General features: G+C 52.8%; 6 protein-coding genes across 6 annotated transcripts; 1 reads left to right on the forward strand and 5 right to left on the reverse strand.

Moving 5' to 3' along the window:
- Positions 1-127: 127 nt before the first annotated feature.
- Positions 128-8103, reverse strand: CLUP02_05863 (SURF4 family protein; the record flags this gene model as incomplete). Its single annotated transcript, XM_049284868.1, has 33 exons — positions 128-185; positions 246-395; positions 477-554; positions 586-683; positions 740-901; positions 989-1117; positions 1177-1670; positions 1730-1842; positions 1928-2149; positions 2173-2245; positions 2298-2620; positions 2677-2743; positions 2872-2935; positions 3023-3109; positions 3174-3262; positions 3320-3388; positions 3435-3487; positions 3676-3786; positions 3922-4341; positions 4400-4537; positions 4598-4635; positions 4684-4838; positions 4889-4930; positions 4990-5080; positions 5141-5170; positions 5227-5335; positions 5548-5649; positions 5720-5756; positions 5830-5993; positions 6067-6188; positions 6254-6590; positions 6647-7374; positions 7435-8103. The coding sequence occupies 33 exons, from the start codon at positions 8101-8103 to the stop codon at positions 128-130; spliced, it is 5622 nt and encodes a 1873-aa protein (XP_049142011.1).
- Positions 8104-10258: 2155 nt separating this feature from the next.
- On the reverse strand, positions 10259-12609 carry CLUP02_05864 (cytochrome P450; the record flags this gene model as incomplete). The annotated part of the gene is made up of 5 exons (XM_049284869.1): positions 10259-10591; positions 10661-10975; positions 11080-11859; positions 11949-12128; positions 12541-12609. The coding sequence occupies 5 exons, from the start codon at positions 12607-12609 to the stop codon at positions 10259-10261; spliced, it is 1677 nt and encodes a 558-aa protein (XP_049142012.1).
- Positions 12610-13197: 588 nt separating this feature from the next.
- CLUP02_05865 (uncharacterized protein) lies at positions 13198-13728 on the reverse strand (the record flags this gene model as incomplete). Its single annotated transcript, XM_049284870.1, has 1 exon — positions 13198-13728. The coding sequence occupies one exon, from the start codon at positions 13726-13728 to the stop codon at positions 13198-13200; it is 531 nt and encodes a 176-aa protein (XP_049142013.1).
- Positions 13729-14083: 355 nt separating this feature from the next.
- CLUP02_05866 (uncharacterized protein) lies at positions 14084-14602 on the reverse strand (the record flags this gene model as incomplete). Its single annotated transcript, XM_049284871.1, has 1 exon — positions 14084-14602. One exon carries the CDS (start codon positions 14600-14602, stop codon positions 14084-14086), a length of 519 nt encoding a protein of 172 aa, XP_049142014.1.
- A 451-nt stretch (positions 14603-15053) lies between these two features.
- On the forward strand, positions 15054-16190 carry CLUP02_05867 (shikimate/quinate 5-dehydrogenase; the record flags this gene model as incomplete). Its single annotated transcript, XM_049284872.1, has 1 exon — positions 15054-16190. The coding sequence occupies one exon, from the start codon at positions 15054-15056 to the stop codon at positions 16188-16190; it is 1137 nt and encodes a 378-aa protein (XP_049142015.1).
- Positions 16191-17478: 1288 nt separating this feature from the next.
- Positions 17479-19223, reverse strand: CLUP02_05868 (NADH:flavin oxidoreductase/NADH oxidase; the record flags this gene model as incomplete). Its single annotated transcript, XM_049284873.1, has 3 exons — positions 17479-18096; positions 18169-19050; positions 19134-19223. 3 exons carry the CDS (start codon positions 19221-19223, stop codon positions 17479-17481), a joined length of 1590 nt encoding a protein of 529 aa, XP_049142016.1.
- Positions 19224-19904: the final 681 nt, after the last annotated feature.

Here is a 19904-nt window from a genome sequence, read left to right on the forward strand (position 1 = left end):
CGTCTCTGAGGTAGGTTATTTCCGAATTCCTGCATACGATTGTTGAAGTCGAAATCGTCGTACTACGTTGAGAATGGGCCAACGATCTCTCAACGTGGGAACACGGAGAGGAGGGGTCAGAGTGAGGTTACACCGCTTTCTTCAACGACGGGACGGTATCGAGGTATCCCACGGCGTGGTCCAATCTGGAGCTGAAATGAGCAAAATCCAAGGCAAACCGAGTGAGTCCTAAATTTCAGCTGGACCCATCCAAACCGAGGCTTGACAAACAAGGATTTGGATGGTCATGAAAAACAAATGAGGATAGTTGAAAAGGAACAAGGTAAGCAACGGGAACATATGAAGCCAGTCCTTCGACATCCTGCATACGGGTTCCTAGAGGGGTCGTTGAAGACCTGCATATGATCCACATCAAATCTCACCCAATCGCAAAGAGTCTACCCGAACGGTTGTGTTCCCCTCATTGTTGTAGCCACCCTTTGATGCAAGTCACTTCGACCGAGTAGCCAATTCCAGCCCCCTTCTTCGCCTTAGTGCCGGAGCTTGGCGGACGCCTTCGACCAGGATTAGGGGTCAACAATCCACAAGTTCTCAAGCTTCAGCTGGTAGACTATCTGACAGACCTTCAGCAAGACATTGAGCAGTAAGCACGAGGTGAAAGCGGATGCAGAGACTTGTATGAACTTGAATATATCTTCTCCATTTCCTAAGCGCGCTGCTTAAACTGTCCTTTTCCCACTATTGAATCCTTTCTGTGTCTACCCATCATATATGCGGCGATGGGATCCCGTTGACCCAACGCCCAAAAAATGCAACTGCAGTGCGGGAACAAGGTTGCAAGCCTTTTGAATGCCGTTCGTAATGCCAAGAAAGCGACTAGATGATATTGATCGTCTTCTGTCTTTCTTTTCCCCAAATGTATGAGATCAGCCCTTCCGAAACTGGGCTTTTGTGTTTTTCCTCCTCAGGAGTTCTTCTCCTAGTAGACCTTCTTCTTCTCGTCGATGGAGAACTGTCCAGGTCCAGCGTTGACGAGCAGCAGAAGACCGCCGACAATAGAGAGGATCTGGAAGAAATCGTACTTGGCGAAATCCTTGTGGGGGTGGTGCTCGTGGAGCTACAAATCATTAGCATACACACGTAGGGCATTGGAAGTTGGCGTTTGGAAAAGCTTACAGTCCAGAAGTTGTTCACAAGGATGTTGAAAATGCTGAGAATCAGGACCAGGAGAGTGGCGCTGAACTTGGCCTTGAAACCGACAACAACCATGACGCAAGCAACGAAGCCAACCAGGGAGGTGATGATGCGCCAGACGGACCAGGAGCCGCTGAAGACGAAGCCGACGAAAAGGAAGATGAGCAGAACACGGCCAGCAAGCTGGAAGTACATCTTGCGGTCCTTCTCGTCAAGCTGGGGCAAACCAGCAAAAGCCTTGGTCTTGCGAACCCACGAATCGGAGAGGACCATGAGAAGACCACCAATGACTGACAGGTTGCGAAGGAAGAAGTTAAGGTCGAAGATCAGGCCGTATCCCAGAGCCTGCGTGACGACGACGCCCATAAGGCCGGCGACCGCGTAGTCGGAGTACTTGCGGATAATGACGAGAGTGGAGCATGCGACCATGGCGAGAACGTTAACGATGAGGAACAGGTGGGTGATGCCCGAGGGAACTGTACAAGGTTAGCATATCCAATTATTGGCGCAGATATTGTTAGCATTGCAGACATACTGTGGCGGTAATCGTGAAGGTACAGGAGCTGGTCGCTCCATTGCGTAATGATTCTAAGAGCATCTTCGAGGAAGGTGACGACGATCAGGAAGCGACCAATGGCGGGCAGGTAACTATCGAGCAATGTTAGCCAACATGGCTCACGCGATGGCGAGCGATCCGACAGCTCCCTGTCAAGATGCCGAGGTTCCTACTCACGGCTTGATTGGCTCGCTGAGAGTGTCCAACATGTCTTCAATCTTGCTTGTCTGTTGACGGATCATATCCAAGGGACTGGACTCGGAGCTGTCACCACTGGGACCGCCGAAAGAGGCGGAGGGGCCACCGGCACCCAAGCCGTAGGAAGGGCCTCTCTGTTGAGCCATCGTGGGGAGCGGGAGATCGACGGAGGGAGTGAGGTCGTGGGAGAGGTAGACGTGGCTGTTGCACAAAAAGGTACAGACAGACCAGCTGTTCGATCTGGCGACTCTATTTCTTTCGAGTCGTCGTTGTGGTCGTCGAAAATGACGGAGTTTGCTGGTGGAGAGACGAGGGTCTAAACCGTGAGGCGAAAAAAAAGAGGGTTGACCGCAGTTGAGATCCGAGGGCTGGCCTTGACCTTGACGTTTCGGCAAAGGTAATTGGGGGTGGGAGGGTTTGCGACGAAGGAGAAAGACAGAGAGGTAGAGGAAAGGATTGACAAAGGTAGACCGTTGGCGCTCTTGGGAGAAGAGTTGTCGTGGCAGAGCCGTAAGCTGTGGAGGGTCTTTGGTTTGGTGTGTCGAAAAAGAAGGGGAGCGACTTTTGAGTGTCGAAGGGAACGAAATGGAGAAACCGGAGGGCAAGCTGGCCTGAATGGCGTGGATGACTTCAGATTTGGTACAATGTGTCCTTTCGAGCCTCCCGCGATGGCTGCTCAGTGCTCAGAGGTCCGAGGTACCCACTTTTTAGACCAGAGCACCCAGAACGGGTAGGTCGCTGGGATGTACCTGCACCTCTCTTCGGTACATGGATATTTGCCGTGCTCGCCCGCTCCTGGGCAGGTACTCAAGAGGGGAAGAAGTACCGGTCACACACATCTCACACACAGTTGAGAGCCTCCGTCTCCAGCGGCACCAGCAGTAACCTCCACTATATTTGCACCTTATTAACAGCCACCTCACCTTCAAGCTTCAATGTGCCCGCCCACGAGTTTACGGTTCGAGGTACGTATCCGCAGGCGGTGGACTGCAACCATCCGTTTGAGCCACTGAGGCCTTGCCGCTTGCCCGTTCTAAACTACCTATACTGCGTGTGGGCGGTTGGCCCCTGCACGGCTTTGTCCCTGAATTCGGCACGAACGCCTAAGTCTTTTTTTTCCCTCTTTTCTCTGAGTACCTGGGTAGCTCCAGCTTCAACCCGCTTTTAGCCTCCGTGTGTTTTACATTGGTTGCGAGCGTGGATTCCGTTCATGGTGAATACGAACCCTCAACTTCCTGCAAAGAGTGAGTGGTGGCTTCATATCTTGATACTGCACGAGACACAATACAGACCGAAGAGCTCTCAGGCAAGGGACTTGAAGGTGGGGAGTTGTCAACTTTTACCTTGCTTGAAGCTCTGAGCTTCCATCACCTGATTGGCAGGCCATCCCTTGCCTCACTTGCAACCTTCCTTTACTGGTTGGTGGCTTCTCGCGGAAAGCTGTTATCAACGATCACAGCTTAGAGCCTTAGGTGCATGTTCTCACCAATTGCCCTCTTCATCTCCATGCCAGTGTCCGTATACTTGTTAATATTCGAACTACAATCGAGCCGGAGGTTCGTCGGATCTTTCGGTTAGAAGAGGGCGCGCATCTTAATGGCATAGTGAGGCGAGTCAGTCAAGCATGAATCTTAAACCACGCCCGGGCTTCGTTTCTCAGCAGAACACATGACCTGGCCAGTTTGCAATTGAGAAATGATGGGCAGAAGATACTGCGAGGTATTTACACGCGGAATGAGATGTTCTGAGAACAAGGCGGACTGAAAGGCACGGGGAACCATCCAAACAGCTCACCCACTTCTGATGGGTGAGTGCCATTCGCACAAATCCTGCCGAAACTGAACGAAACTGCAAGTCATGAGAACCTCCATCAAAACTCAACCTCCCTCATTCACCGCCGGCTTCCTTCCCCATACAGAATACCTAATTTCAGTCAGTGAATCCCCTCGGAGCTTCAGAGCCGTCAAACTCACACTGAAAAGTAAGCGTGAATATTTCGATCATTGATGTCCTTCCGCACATCGACGAGAAACACGAGGACCGCCTCTCTCGACCACCCGTGGATCCGCGTGAAGGGCGCCATGATGAAGCCCTCCATACCTGCAGTCAAGTTCTCGTTCTGCCAGACGCCGAGCTCCTTGTACTTGTGATGCCGCGGCCAGGAGTTGGTCGGCCACTTGTACCTCTCTAGGACGACGTCGCGGAACCCGATCTCGACCATCATGTCTTTGAGCTCCGGTATGTCCTGGTACGGACGGCCCAGCTTCCCCATGGCTTCGCCTAGGAGTCTCAGGGACTTGGTGAAGGCGAGATCGTCGGTGAGGGTTCCGTCGTCCGAGGTTGGGATTAGGTCCATCTCGTTCAGCTCGAGGTAGCCGCCGGGTGCGAGGTTACTGAAGGCGTTAGTTGACTGGTCTGATCTCCTGACTATACGGACACTGTTCCGCTCACTCGTAACAGTTTTGCAGATATTTCTTCCAGTCTGCGAGACTGGATGTCATTAGACGACTATGAATGTAGTCGAACGGCCTCGAAAACGTCCATGGTTCTTCGATATCGTCAATCTCGAATTTCACATTCGGGGGTACGCTGAGATGGTCAATTCATAATCACAGCTTCACCTAACGGCGTAGATCAGGGAACACTCACAACTCCGGTTGAGCAGCTGAAAGATCGATGCCCAGAACCTGGAATGCGTCAGTTGGTGTTTTGATCAAAGACTGTTTTGGGCTTACTTCAGCTTCCGGGTGTTCATCGCCAAACTCGATAGCCCACAATCCGGTTCCAGTACCGACGTCCAGAACTCGATTGACGGGAAAATCTGGGTCATTTGGCGGTGCGGTACCCAGGCGGTTGTCGAAGGTAAGGAGCCACAGGTTGTGCTGCAAGTCTACCTACGTGAGAAGCCGCTCTGGACGTTTCACAGCGATGAAGACTCACCCAGTCTGTCGTTCTCTCTCTCATCGTTAGGATAGCTATATTCTAGACGTCCGTCAGAAGCCTGTACACTGTAAGGTGTCTCGGTGGAGCAAAGCTCTTACTCCCATCTTTGTACCGATGATATGTCCTGCCGTTCTCCTTCCTATAGTCGAGAATAGAGGCGCTTACACTCGTCGTTGACGATGCGGTACCCTACATTATCGATCATCAGCATGTCTGCCAAATATTTGAGGCAGTGCCAAATCTTCGTACTCCGTAATCCGATGTGGCATCATCGGCAGCCTGCAGATTCTCATATCAGTATATCTACACTGCGAACAACAGGTTGGACTCATCACCTCCTCTGCAGCCAGTACCGCTTCATTCTCGGTATGGTCTTGAGGCGACTGAGGCTGAGCGGGACTCGATGACGCAGGGCTCCTTCTGGGCGAAGGCATGACAACGATTCTGTGAAGGTTTCAGGTTTGCTCTCCGCTCACTCAAGCAGTCTTCATGCCCAGGAATAAAGTTTGATTTATTTAGTAAAGACAGCCAAACCACAACAGAGAAACTCCGTAGCTTTCAAATACCCCTCTTTATTTTCACCTCAAGACTATTCGTATCAATGCGACAGCGAGAAGTCGGTGACCAACAACCCGTAAGCGACAGCGAATCCTTACCCCGGATGCCACTGTCGCAGTGCCCGACTCCATGACTCGAGACCCTGTCCTTGGACGGCCCTACCAATCCGCTCACTGGACGATACGAACCAAGTGGGTTTTCTTCAGACGGATCAGCGAGAATAGATAGATGTTGGTCCTAGATTTACGACCAACTGCCGGTTTACCTCACGTGTCTAAGGTATGCAGACACCAAGGAAGAGAAACTGCTACCGGATTGGCGGTCATTTCATAGGCCGAAGACCTTGCTTTACTTCACGAGAACCCTAGGGTAATGGATACTTTGTTTATTGTAGTAGATATTGATGAAAAAGACCATTTCACCGCCCGGTGTCGGAAGCCACGTCTCACGAAAACTCAAGCCCCGGAGCCGCTCCGCCCTCCGAACGGTATAGTGGATCTCAACCGACCCGGAGCGACGTCTTCCGGCATGCCCGAGTCTAGCCCTGAAGCTCATCAGGATGCACGACATTATCCTCGCGCCGCGCTCCACCGGCCTTGCCATGCGTGACACTCCACATGGGCCTGTAGCTGTGGAACTTGGACGGTTGAGTCGTGTCCTCCGGGTGGTGACCCTTGCCTGCGTGAACCACGACTTTGAGACCCGGGAGGTTCTCCGTCTGGACAACTTCTCCTGGCACCTGTCCCGCAATTTGGTTAGCAACGAGGCACGACCTTGGGCTTTTCGTGGGAGCGCAAGACTTACAGCAACAACAACCCATTTCAAGTGCTGCTCGAGATACTGCTGAACATGATTGGACTCGAGATTCCTTAGATCCGACCACAAGTCATCGCTGCTCACAGCGCGGAACAACAGCTCCAAGGTGATCGGAATCTGCGCCTTGGCCTTGACTCCCCTTTTCTGCTGACTCTGGCAGTTCTGGCAGTCCACCCCGTTCCTGTTGCCAGCAGTCCAGTAATTGGTTGAGAAGGTGTGGATGCTGCCAATGTGACTAGGCGACCCTCTGTATTTGGAAGGCTCGCTGGGAATATCTCCTTTGAGGAAGAAATGGACGGCATAGCTCTTTCCATTCAAGGCGAATCTTGAGGAATAGTAGTCAGCAGATGTCAAAATGTAAGGAGGGGCTGAATAGCATACCGGTCGTACTGGACGTTGATGAGGTAATCATTCGTCCGTCCTTCCAGATTAGGGTTCTTGTTGAGATGCTTTCGAAGACCGCCATACTTCTCGTTGATGGCTTTCTTCAAATCATCAACGGGGACGTTGAGGTTGTCGTACGTATAGCCGTAGCTCGTGATGTCCTTCACGACGTTCGACGTAACGAGGGTGGCGTTTGTATCAGAATGGAAAGGGTGCAGAGGACCATCTGCTGTCTCATCTTTGGTTGGAGATCCTCCATCAAACCAATGTTCCGGGTTGAGCTTCTGGAAAATGGCCAGTTGCCGGTCAACGTTACAATGGTGCAGCCAGAAGATAGGATCGAATGCGGCAACCGTGAGGTCAGACATGTGGCCCATACCTGGGCTAAGATCTGCTCCACCGGTCCAGACGTGGATACAGTTGTGGAGGAACTCGAGAGACGACCAGCCGGTAGCGGGAGGGGGGTTGAGATCATTGTCGGCGTATTCAGTAGTAGCAAAAGTGGCATAGTTTGCGAAGTACCCCGGAGTCAAAAGGCGATGGACCTGATCTTGGAGAGAACCCTTCATATCAGGATCCAATCTCGACCCCTCCATCTTGACCCATTGAGGTGTTTCGAGAGCATTAGCAACGGAGCTGTTGTTCTCGACGCCTAAAGCTTCTTTCGGTGTCGGAGTCTTTTGGTTGGTGATCCCATAACGGCTAGTGCCTGAGCACTCAGAGAACTACACAAAATCAGCTCGATACTCCAAGGGTGGACTAAATTCTGAAAGGCATCGACTTACCGCATCATCGTTCAGAATTGCCCACTTGCCAAACGCCATGGAATTGCCCATGACAGGTGTAGTCCCCTTGAACTTACTGATGACGGAAGTTGAGAACTTGTACAAAGGGTTCGGTACCGACTGTAGAGCACCTCCTGGAGAAATAATATTGACGTTGGGCTGGGACACGATCTCGGGTACTCCACAGGACTGAATATACTCCTGAGGCGCGGCCCAGTCCCAGTAAGGCATGCGCCAACGCTGAGCCTCCAAGGCCCAGACTTCTCGCACGACCTTGTCCGCAATGGTCGGGAGAATCTGCTCTTGCATGATACCACTGAGCAACTGCTCGAAGAGAGCGAGGTAGGCTCGGTGCCAGGTAGGGAAGATGAGAGATCCATGGGGGCAGTAGAACTCTGGCGTGCCATTGATGGGTATCTTCTGATTCGGGTCGGGAGCTGGGTCGGTGTCCCAAGACTGAGCTGGAAGACCGTGAATTCCAGCTACCTGATAATAAGAGAGCTTATCGTCTGGGTCCATAGCCTGAAAGATGTTCATGGCCTGGATGAACAGTGACACCTTAATGGCGTTTTCAGTGTTGTTGCGCCAGGCCGTGATCTCCTCCCGCTGAGGAATTGGCCCGCCAGTTGGCACAGGGAGACCCTTGATGGGATACGTTCCGGATGCCATGATGGTTGAGATTCAGCTGAGAGCTGTCTTGACGTCTTGATTCGAAGGCAAAATTTGAAGAAGAAGAATAAGATGTCGATGTTTGATGCTCAAGACGTATGATACCGGGTGAGAAAGGCGAATTTATAACCTCGCTCTGGACTCGAGTACTGTCGAGGATCAATGTTGCTCGTTACCCCTCACGATGTTGCATTCGTCATCTGAGATAGTCCTCTTTTGCTGAGGTACAATCATTGTCAACTCACCGCTCCCATGTGCTAGCAAAAGAGACATATCTCGCGGACTCGAACATATGGCATTGGCATTCTTTTGTGGTAAAGACGATAATGCAAGAAGAACGAGATCTTCAGAATAAGGTATCGAATGGCAGGTGACCGCCAGTCAAGTTTACGGCTGAAGTGACGAGGAAAAGGTTGGCCGGCTTTGGAACAGTCAAGAGTCCTAGAAGATGTGGCCTCGAATAGGCGTCGTGAAATGAGAAACGAGTGGCGGCCAGTGGCCATTCCTTGACCCTGTTCTCGGCTATTGAGGACTCAGACTCTGACGAACACATACAGCTTTAACTCCTCAACCCTTTCCTCTTCCCTTGATGATCATCTCTATTGTGGGTGAGCTATGTGTTCTGGCCGTGCAAAGGCGGACGGAGGAATTCGAGACTTGATTGAGCGTGGTTCAACACGATAACGTGAATTCCGTGCGCTTGTCCCAGAGTTGACCTGTGTATCAACAAACTAGAGGAGAGTTTACTCGCACTTATCGGGAATTTCAACTGCCGGCCGTAAAGGTGAAGGGGAGGAGGGGTAAAGGGGAATGCAAGTCCCTTTCTGCCAGAGAAGTGAGACTCGTCTCACTTCAGCTCAGCCACTCGTGGAAGAAACGGGCGACGTTCAAGAAATGAGTTCATTCCAGCGTATGGAAGACCTGGGAACCAGCTATTCCTCCAGCTTGAAGCTCTTTTCGGATCCGGGGCGGGCCGTTCTGTCGCATGCGTCGCGTTGCGGGGTACCGGCAGCGGCTGAAGCAAGCCAAGCACTGATGGCGCGCAGACCGCTTCTCGAAGTGAGCTTTAATTGGTGGTAGACAGCATCGACAACTCTATCATATAAGTCTTAGGCATTTCGACCTTTTGACCATTGGTTGTCTGGGCCTACATGTTCACTGAATGCATGCAGACTGTTGATCGCACTCCTTCGAAGCGGCCGCGTGATTGTGATGAGATCAAGTTCAAGGTCTCCAGCAAAGTCCACGAAATGTTTTTGGGCAGGAGATTGCTGCCCATAGACCTGGCAACTTCACAGCTTAATATAGTTAGAATAAATGGCAGTCTACTATCAAGTAATTGGTACAGTGTCTTTGAGACGGTACGGTAGATATCTTGTATCAATTGGGCGTATCCTTAAGGTTGAACGATGTCGTTCTGATAAGACTATTCATGTTGGGAGCGAGCTTCACTAGCATGCACCAACTCCCGGCATGTGATGTTTCGCTGGCGCAAAGTAACGGAATTCAAATATTTCACTGAGACGCGGCGATGAGGGTAACCGTGACCAGTTTTGGCCCTCAGGCTTCAGACTTCAGATCTTCCTTATCACCTTGATGATATTCTCTGTCCAAGGGCAAAGCCCATTGGTGTCTTAAGTACTCCATGGCTTCCGGAGTATTGCATCTTGTAGATTACTCAGGCATGGAAGAAAGAGGTGGCAGTATTCAATTACAATTTATCGACTTTCAGCCGTGTTGTATACCTCTGGGCGTGCTTCTTCCGGACTATATGCCAGGGCTATGAGTTCTCTCCAGGGTGAAGGTCTTTATAAACAATGCGGTGCGAACTCCTGAAAGTCCCAGACGAATGCGTTTGGTCCATGAGAGGGCTCCGGCACAATATCTGGCCTTTTTCTAAGAAGGCAGAGAAACGTAAGGTAAGTGGAAACAACTTGTAGCTACTGAGATCATCTGTCACATATTACGTTGGAAAGACCCGAAAGAAGGAAAGTAGTTTGCTAGTTGACCTGGTCTATATCTGAGTTTAACCGACCCAAAACAGCCTCCAAACCAAACACCATGTCTTGGGCCTTCAACAAGCTAAAAGGAAAAAGCAAGGCTTCCAAATGCCACACACAAAATCACGCACCCATCAACCATCCTTCGCCCCCGCTTACTCTGCAGCCTTAACCGCCGGCGTCAAGTGCACCATCAGTGGCGGCTTGTTGTAGAGAAGGTAGACGTCGTGGTCGATCCAATTTTTGCTCTGAGCAGCCAGCTGGAGGTCAAAGTTCCACATGACCTTGGCGAGAATCATCTTCATCTCCGCGTAGGCGAGGTTCATGCCCAGGCAGTTGCGGGGCCCGATGTGGAAGGGCTTGAGGGCCTCGAGGTGGTCGTCGGCGAAGGCCGGGTCTCCGAGCCAGCGCTCCGGGTGGAATTCAAAAGGCTTAGAGAATATCTTTTCGTTGTGGTAGAGGGCCCAATGAGCGACGCCGATTGTGGTCTGGAGGGGAGATGTGGGTGTTAAATTGGTTGAAGAGGGGAAAGGGGGAGGGTGCTTCTGGGAACTCACATTTCCAGGGATCCATTGTCCAAGAATCTCTTGTCCAGAGGGCGGCGTGATACGCGGCAGAGCGACGGGAACGGGAGGGTAAGACCGCAGAGTCTCCTCGAGGACGGCGTGGAGGTACTCGAGCTTGGCGGTGCTGAGGAGGTCAATCTCATCTTCGTTCTGGAACGAGGTCCTGATCTCCTTTTGCAGCTTAGCCAGCTTGTCCGGGTTGGTGAGAAGGAGGTAGGTGCAGCCAGACAGGGCTGTCGCTGTTGTCTCGGAGCCGGCGACGATGAGAACATTTGCGTTCTCGTACATCTCTGGCATGTTCATTGGCTAGAAGATGTCGTGTCAGCTTTCGAGAACCGAACAAGGTGGAATCGCTTGCTCGTCTGTGCCAAGGTATGTATCCAGAGACAATTAATGGAGTATGCACTCACCTGAGCTCCCTTCTTCAGCATGGTTTCCGCAAAGTCAGGCCTCGATGTGCCGAGAGATACTCTCTGGTCGACCTTTTCACGGACGAACAGCCTGTGAGACATGCCTTTCTTCATGACTTCCTTGGGGATAAAGGCCTTGAGGATAGGTTCAAGGACCTTGAATCCCCTGGCAATGTTGACATAACATATCATCTTGATGTTGGTGAAAATCAGCTTGACCCAGGGGTGGTAGTCAGACTTGTCAAGGCATCCGAAAGACTGTCCAAAAGCGAGATCACCAATAATGTCAAAGGTGGTGTAGTTGTACCACGCCACGACATCAACAGGGCCCTTGCTGCAGATACCGTGGAGTCGCTCGATCAGGAGGTCAATGTAGCTCTTGATGATAGGCTGCTGCTCCTGCATGCTCTTGGCGGAGAAGCCGTTCGACAGGATGCGGCGGTAGCGGGAGTGGTCCTCGCGGTTGGCCGAGATGATGTCCATGTGGTTCTTGTCGGTGAAGTCCGGGTCTTTGGCGTTCTCTTCGGTCTTGCCCTTGCGGTGGCCCATAATCTCCTTCATCGCGTCTGGGTGCTGGAAGGAGAGCTCGTTAGGCGAGACGCGGATGATCTCGGCGTCGTAGTACTGATGGAGAGCGAGAATCTCCTTGTGCGTCTGGCCGCGGGCGCCCATCAACGCGTAGGGGATACGGGTAGCGGCCCATAATTTGGGGCCTGGGTATTTGCAGAGAGGGTGGAATGTTACGTTGTAGATGATTTGAAGGAGGAGGCCGATGACAACCTGAGACTGTTAGGAACCTGCTCAACTCTGTGGTGGTAGAGGAAAAGATAGGCTATGAGATTAGCATGCTCAAGGATATGTCGACTTACGAGTGAGATTACTACTAGAGGCCATAGGATAAAAGGCGAGAGCCTGGAGCTCCCGGGTTGAATATCTGACAGCATCTTGGGTGTGCTGTTTCTATGTTGTGTGTCTAGAAGAGAAGAGACGTCGGCACGCAACCTGCCGAGAACGAATCGGTTTTCGCCGCTGCTTTCTATAGGAGATTTCTGCAAGAATAGTAGTAGAGTATGGTGATAGAGTCTTCTCAAGGTCTCAAACACGGAGGGCAGTGGGGATTCTTATATGCCACTCGGACCGTCTTCATCGATATGGACTCCAAAGTATGGGAGTACGACATGACAGTATGGCCCTCAAATCCCTACAGATTACAACGTCACAATGTTTACTATACACTTACCGGTCATTGGCAGTGCATGGTATCCGCAGGCCAGGCCGTTGGCAGGCAAAACTTCAAACAAGGCGCAGGTTCTTTCTTTTTCCCCCTTCCCCCTCCCTCCCCACGCGGAGCCGTCAAGAGACCGTCTTGCATAATGCAACGAGACGCTCAATGTACAATGGTCAATGGGCAACCTCCGCGCCTGTCAGTACGCGAGAGGGCCATCTTCGCTACGCACTCACACGAATGCGAGGCAGGCTAATATCAGCGCCAGCGACCACGGCCCGCCGCGCGTCATAGTTCCCCGGCATGGGTGATCGACTAGTGCCCATCTACAATCTACCACTAGGAAGCCAACCTTACTCGTCGGAACTTATTATTCGTCCACTCTTTTTGAGGACGAGAAGAGGCTTGGAAGGCCATGTCGTTCCCGCCAGGGAACCTGTCGGCAGTCGACGTGTTGCAGGGAGGGGCGGGTGAGAAACGGGTATGCCTGATCCTTCCCGCATCGTGTTACTGTTGCCCCCCATGGTTTTACGATGAGTGTCATGACAAGTCGTCTCTTTCTGAAGAGGGCAGTTCGGCTCCGAGACTCGTAAACTCTATGACACTGACAATTCTGGGGCACTGGGGCTCAAGTTGAGTTACTGGAGTCAATGGTCTGTGGGCCACCAAGTTCATCTTGGCACGGGGATCTGGACCGGCAGCGTTTGCCGGGGTATGAAGTCAGTCTAAGATGTTAGTCGACCGTCCAAGAACTTTTCGAGGCACTGACAGGTTTTTTTTCTCATGACAATTTGACATACAGCGACACGGATATGCACGACGTTGCCATGCTTCGACGTTGGACGTTGCACCGCAGTAGTGTTTCCATTGTTTCCAAGAGTGCAGAGATTGTCTCAGAAGCGACACCACGCACGCGCAGTCCCGCCAATGCACCTCTGCGCTCTCTGGTTCGAACGGGCAGATGAGCGGGCATATGGCGTTGTCCCGGGCCCCGAGAAGCGGCATCCCTGCTGCTCGCCCGTTTTCGCTCTTCGTCCATTGTCCGCGTCTTGGCCCGCCTCAAGTCCGCAACGGGCGGGGATGAACTTGTAAACCATGGCACGGTGACACAGAAGGCGGATATCTTCTCTGGAATTTTGGTGGGGTTGGGGGCCAAAAACCTGCCGAAGACCTCGCGGTCCCCCGACTTTTTCTTGAACCTTGGTCTCTGGAAGTCCGCCGTTTCTCTTTGCTGCGCCGCCGGACGGACGGCGAGGGCACGGCTGCTTTTGCTTACTGTTACGGCGCCGGCTTTTGGATGCCTTCTCCGGAGCGATTGTACTGTCAGATATCATCAGAAGGCGGACGGCGGATGTGACAAACGCTAATCTGCTGACAATTTCATTCCCCCGAACCGGTGGAGGATAGCTATATCTCCGTACCATCGGCGGAGTGTTAGGCAAAGGCAGCTTTTTCTGACACTTTGCGAGATGGTGTGGTGGTCGCGTATTGTCCCCCCCTCATCAACGTGAGGGTGTGGGAGGGTTGAATGGGCAGTAATTAGCGGTCCGATCATTGGGCTCAACACAGGGACGTTCGTTTCATCTGCCAAAGAACTCTCAAAGCGGCCGAACTACACTTCGGTGTTCTAGTATGAGATTTTGCTTCGTCTAACATACTTGACGCCGAGGAACTTCGTACATTCCTGACTCGAAGTCTCAATGTAACAGAAGGCACCTGGCCCATTGAATAGAGAATGCCCAAGTCACATTTGATTTCTTCCGTTGAAGCCAGCATATCCTAATGCAACCTGACTGCTGCCGGAATAAACACAGCCATCTTTGCTGAGCTCTCAAACAACCTGGCAATATCCTGCCGAAGAGCTCCTTTATTCCTTCTCTTGGGCAGGAACTCGTGAGCAACGCGCGAGGGAAGGGGGTCTGCGATAACCGATACGATGCAAGATGTCAATGCCAGCCAGCCTAAGCCTGTCAACTGATCGTCCATCTTGCATCGGCCCTGGCGCAAGTCGGTTCCGAATGATACCCCCACCTGCCGGCACGGCGAAGCAAGTGCGGCTTGAAGCCAGCTTGATTCGATGAGATATAGAATGACCTGACTATGACGATGCCCTACATACAGCGAAGTGTTGTCCTCTTCTGTCAAGAGCTCGGCGTAGTTTATAGGCTTGGCAGCTCCCTGTTCTGTTACTCGAAAGACGGCCTGATCGGAAACCGTTGTTGTGTAACTCACATGCACTCCTGTGGCTTTTTGCCTCATCGGGTGGCTTGCATGATGGAGAGTTCGACAGCAAGACATCAAGAAACGCCTAAGTGACTATTCTCGAGATGCAAAGACGAGGGAATGATTAGGTCGGATGGTTTGTCCGATGGTGCTTATTTTCACAGACTTTTTGCATTGAACGTGATGCTGCAACTTGCGGGCAGAAGCGGCTTACCTTATTCATTCGAACCGGCAAGTCATCCCGAAAGGGGGCCACGCCGAGGCGCCGAGGCGAGGCATCCGAGATCGGGCCACGGAGACAGGGGACCGATCGGGATCCCCACAGTACAAAACTATCGGAGCGTCACCGGCTTACTTCCGTCCGCACCGAGACTCGTACCACTTCACCCAAGGCCTTTTCAGTTCTTTCTTTCTAACAGGAAAAGTTCAGAGGTTTCGTTTGAACAGAGGACCATCAGAAAGAGCTACTCTCTTCTCGAATTCTCAAGCCATCACTCATTGACAGTCCATCGCATCCGCAACCAACATGGCCTTCACAGTCCTATCAGACAACAACGTGAAGCAGCTCTTCCAGGGCTTCGGCCCAGAAGACGTGGCCCTCATGTCCGACGTCCTCACCGACGCATTCCTCTCCTACTCCGTCGGCCCCGAAGCGCAGTACCAGCCCCACCGCGCCGCGGTCGTCAGGCCCGACGGCACCACCGGCCTCTTCATGCCGGCCACGATGGAAGGCGGCATGTCCGTCAAGATCGTGGGCCTCCCGCCGCCCAACTCTGCGACCACCGACCTCCGCTGCGTCCTCACGATCTGCGACGGCACCGGAAAAGCTGTAGGGATCATCAACGCCGAGGAACTCACGGCGTTCCGCACCTCGCTCGGCTCTATCCTGCTGTACAGGTACCGCCAGGCGACGGCAAGCATCGTAGTCTTTGGCGCCGGTAAGCAGGCGCTGTGGCATCTCCGACTAGCACTCGTCCTCCGCGGGCAGGACATCAAGACCATCACCATCGTGAACCGCTCAAAGGAGCGCCCGGCGAAGCTCATCCAGCGGCTCCAGGCCATGAGCAAGGCCAGCGGAGTGGGCAACACCGACTCGGTGACCTTCACCGTCGTCGAAGCGACACCGGACAGCGCGCCAGGCAACGCCGAGCTGCGATCCGCCGTCGAGGAAAGCGACGTCATCTTCTGCACCACGCCGTCCACGCAGCGCATTTTCCCGGCCGAGTGGTTGACCTCGGAGCGCGGCCCGGCCAAGACGCGGTACATCTCGGCCATCGGATCGTACAAGCTCAACATGAAGGAGCTCGACCCGGATTTCCTCCGCGCTGTCGTTGACACGTCCCTCGGAGCCTTCACCTCTACGGAAGGCGGGGCCGAGAAGGACGGCGTCATCTTCGTGGACAGTCGCGAGGCGTGTTTATTGGAGGCTGGCGAGCTGGTGGAGGCCAAGATCCCCGCTGAGAAGATTGTCGAGGTGGGTGAGTTTACTGATAAGCTTCGCAATGCGGATGAGGGTGAGGCGGGGTTGCTGCGGGAGTGGCTTGAGAAAGGGTTGATTGTGTACAAGAGTGTCGGTATTGGCATCATGGACTTGTCTCTGGGCAAGGTCATTCTCGAGTTGGCGGCGAAGCACAAGGTTGGCACGATATTGCCAGAGTTCTAAGTTGTTTTCAGATATCAAATATAATAGATAGAGTCTCAAATACTCCGTAGTGCACTTCAAGTTCCGCTACTATAATCGTGGTGGTGAGCTCCAGTCTCCAACTACCTGACCCCCTCCGTGACGTTAGGTACGTTCTTGCCATGTTTTGCTCATCTCGTCCAGGCTATCAATGGGCTCTCCTACCAAGGAGTCAAGATAATGAGAAGCCAGAGGTGTGTGCCAAGTAACTATACAAGAAAAAGCCTTTTGGTCAACTAGCGAACGTAAAAGCCAGCCACAACTTATTGGAGACATTGCTTCTTCAACTGCCGGGCATAAGGAAGGTACCAGAGTCCTCCATACAACGCCTTAGACTATCACATAATGTTGAGTCCAGATCGGAACCACCGACGGCTCAGATACCGAGAGTGCCACAATCGCGTCTGCGATGTGACCATCCACGAATGGGCCTCCTGATTATTGTTGATTCCCCTGGTGACCAAAGGGGGAAAGCCTCTTATATAATATACCTGGTTGTTCACTTAGCTACACCCTCTCCTCTCTATTAGGCATAAGCGGTTCTCGTCAACGTATTCGTTCATGAATCGTGTAGGCGAGATGAGTAAACACTAAGGATAGATGTTGAAATTAGAGAGCTATAAGAATAAATAAGATATATTTTTACTAAATATCTTTATCAAACACGGACAATCATTATTCACGTATTCTTAACCGAACAAAGGCAATATAATAACCCGTGAAAGAAGATGAACGTACTGTATGAAATCTTGATGAAAAGAGGTTCTTATGCCAGATACAGTCACTTTATCAACAGAGATGACATTTTCGTCGCCATTAGCCGTCGGAACAAGGTCGTCTCAAAATGCCCGCCACTCTGATCAAGTAGATCAAATCAACTCCGACTTCTTAATACTCTAACAAGATTCTATCCACGTGTCGAATCTCCCTCGCACGGGTAATCTGTTTATCAACCGCTAGGATAAAAATGTCAGAGGGAGATGGGCCCAAGATTCATCAGACGTGTCAAAGTCAAGCCGGTGGAAACATGTACATTACTCAAAATCTATTCCAGGACTCTGAAAAGTCTAGCCATCTTTGACGCTCAGCATCCATCTACTGGATGCTTCTCTTTCCACCTCGAGGCGGTGATCTATCTGTCTGTCTTCATCTGGGTTCTACGCAGACTACTATCGCTTCATCTTCGTCTCTTTTCTCCACCCACTTGCATCATCACCACCATCTCCTTTTCGTATCAGAGCCTCGCGCCCTCCTTCTTCCGACCATGTAGTCAATGCTTCCTCCGCGGCGCCCGGTGGTACTGATTCGCCCACTTGATCCTCACCCCAATCTCGTCCGCAATCTTGTACACGAAATTCGGCTCCCGCAAAAACTGCCTCGCCACAAACACCGCGTCCGCCTGCGTCACCTGCCCATGCTCCTCGTCAACCTCCAACGTCGCCGCGTTGCCCTGATCAACACCATTATGCCCATTCGCCTCCGCAGAACCAGAGCCCCGGGCCTGCACGATGCTCCGCGCCATCTCGCCACTCGAAATCATGCCCACGGCGCCGATGAACAGCTTCTTACCCTCCGCGGCCAGCGCCTCGCGGATCTTGCCCGCGATGCTGACCTGGTAATACGGCGAGATCTCAATCTTTTGCGCCTCGTTGTTGCCGCCGGAGGAGACGTCCAGCAAGTCGACGCCGGCTTCGGGGAGGAGCTTGGCGAGCTTGATGGAGTCCTCTACCACCCACGAGGGCTTGCCGTCGTACTCCATCCATTCTGTCGCCGAGATGCGCAGGAAGAGCGGCATGCCGGATGGGATGACGTCGCGGACGGCCTTGATGACTTCAAAGAGGATGCGGGTGCGGTTCTCGAAGCTGCCACCGTACTTGTCGGTGCGTTGCTGGAGTTATGTTAGGATTTTCTGTGCCGCATTGTATCATTATGGGAGGGTCAAGAGGGGGTCAGAACTTACGTTGGTCAGAGGAGAGAGGAACTGCGTAATCAGGTAGCCGTGTGCGCCGTGAATCTCAATGACATCGACACCCGCCTCGACAGCCCTCTTAGCAGACTCAGCAAAGGCTGTCACCACACCCTGAATTTCCTCAAGAGTCAACTCCCGCGGCGTAGCCCATCCTTCGGTAAACGGAATCGAGCTCGGCGCAACACAGTCATCGGGCCACCCGCCCTCGCTCTCCAGCGCAAGAGCTTTGCCCTTGGTCTCCGTAATCCACGGCGCCAACGTGCTCGCCTTGCGACCGGCGTGAGCAAGCTGAATACCCACAGCCTGGTTCTGCGAGTGAATAAAATCAACCACGCGCTTCAGCGGCGCGACCTGGGAGTCCTGCCACAGACCGACGTCCTCGGGGGAGATGCGGCCGCGGGCCTCGACACCCGTGGCCTCGATGATGGTCAGCGCCGCGCCGTGCAGGGCGAACTGGCCCAGGTGGACGAGGTGGTAGTCCGTCATGTGGCCATTGTCGGCGGAGTACTGGCACATGGGCGAGACCCAGATGCGGTTGTTGAGGGTCAGGTCGCGGATCTGGAGGGGTTGGAAGAGCGTCGGGGCGGCGGGGGCGTCGACGGGGGTGCCGGCGGGGGGCTCCTGGGCCGGGGTGTAAAACGGCACGCCTGGGGCGGCCTTGTTGGCGGTGCCGGTCATGGTTGTCGTCCGGGGGGTTAATGTTCTTTTGCCTGCGTAGAGGAGACCAGAGACGAGGGTGATTATGCGGGGATAAGGTGCCGTGTTTTGCGGCGTTTTCTGGCGATGCTTCGTTTGAAGCGGAGGGGGTGGGACGTTTGGCCAGTGGTTTCGAGTTGATGAACTGTTGACAGGCAAGCGGGCAGGAAGATAGATCTGAGAAGGGTCGTCAAGGGGTTTTGTCTACAAGGCTAAAAGCGCCGGATCGAACCCCGGGAACCTATATTCCGTGTCGTCACAGCAGTCGAGTGAGACTTGTCCTGATTTGTAAAGCTGTCGATGCGGGTAGTGGGCAGGGTAAGGTCGGTTGGTAACAAACACCTCGGCATCTAGAAGGCGATATGGAGCATGGCGAGCAACAAATCAAACGGCTATTGGATCGAAACCTCTATCTCTAGGCTCAATGCTCCAGGACAGTGGGGGTGTCTATCGAAGCAACACGTTTAGCAACAAAGTCGATTTATCAGCGCGGTCTAAAGTGCGTCCATTTCAAAGCCTGCGGTGCTTCCTACCTTATCCGACGAAACGCCCTATCAAGACGCCCTAAAGCCCACCTTCTGAACGGCGATTGAAATCTAGTAGGTAAATTGCTCTTTCCTCAATGAAGCCATCTTATGCTTGCTGAGTAATTGCAGAATGCCATGCGTCAGTCCTGTTGCACTCTGCAGGTCCTTACCTCGCTCCTTCCTGTTGAACGGGAATAAGTTTGAATTGAAAACGGCCTCTGTTCGGAGTGGGTCCACCCCGAGTGGCGTCATTCCGACTTGCCCCCCCCCCGCCTTCCTCTCCGTGGCACCGAATCGGCAGCCGTCCAACACCACCCCAATGGTCCAACCTACCTACCCCTCTATTCCTCTCCCTTTACCGGTCCTCGCCAAGTTGCGAACCGAGTTTCTGGTTAATGAAGCGCCGTTTCTTTCTCGAAGCCTTCTGTAAAGACTAGCTCACCCGGCAGCGGGGGTTTCAACTTTGCAAAGTGTCACTATTGACTAGGACATGCGACCGAGCAC

The sequence above is a fragment of the Colletotrichum lupini genome, chromosome 3 (genome assembly GCF_023278565.1).
Source record: "Colletotrichum lupini chromosome 3, complete sequence".
Classification (NCBI taxonomy): Eukaryota; Fungi; Ascomycota; class Sordariomycetes; order Glomerellales; family Glomerellaceae; genus Colletotrichum; species Colletotrichum lupini.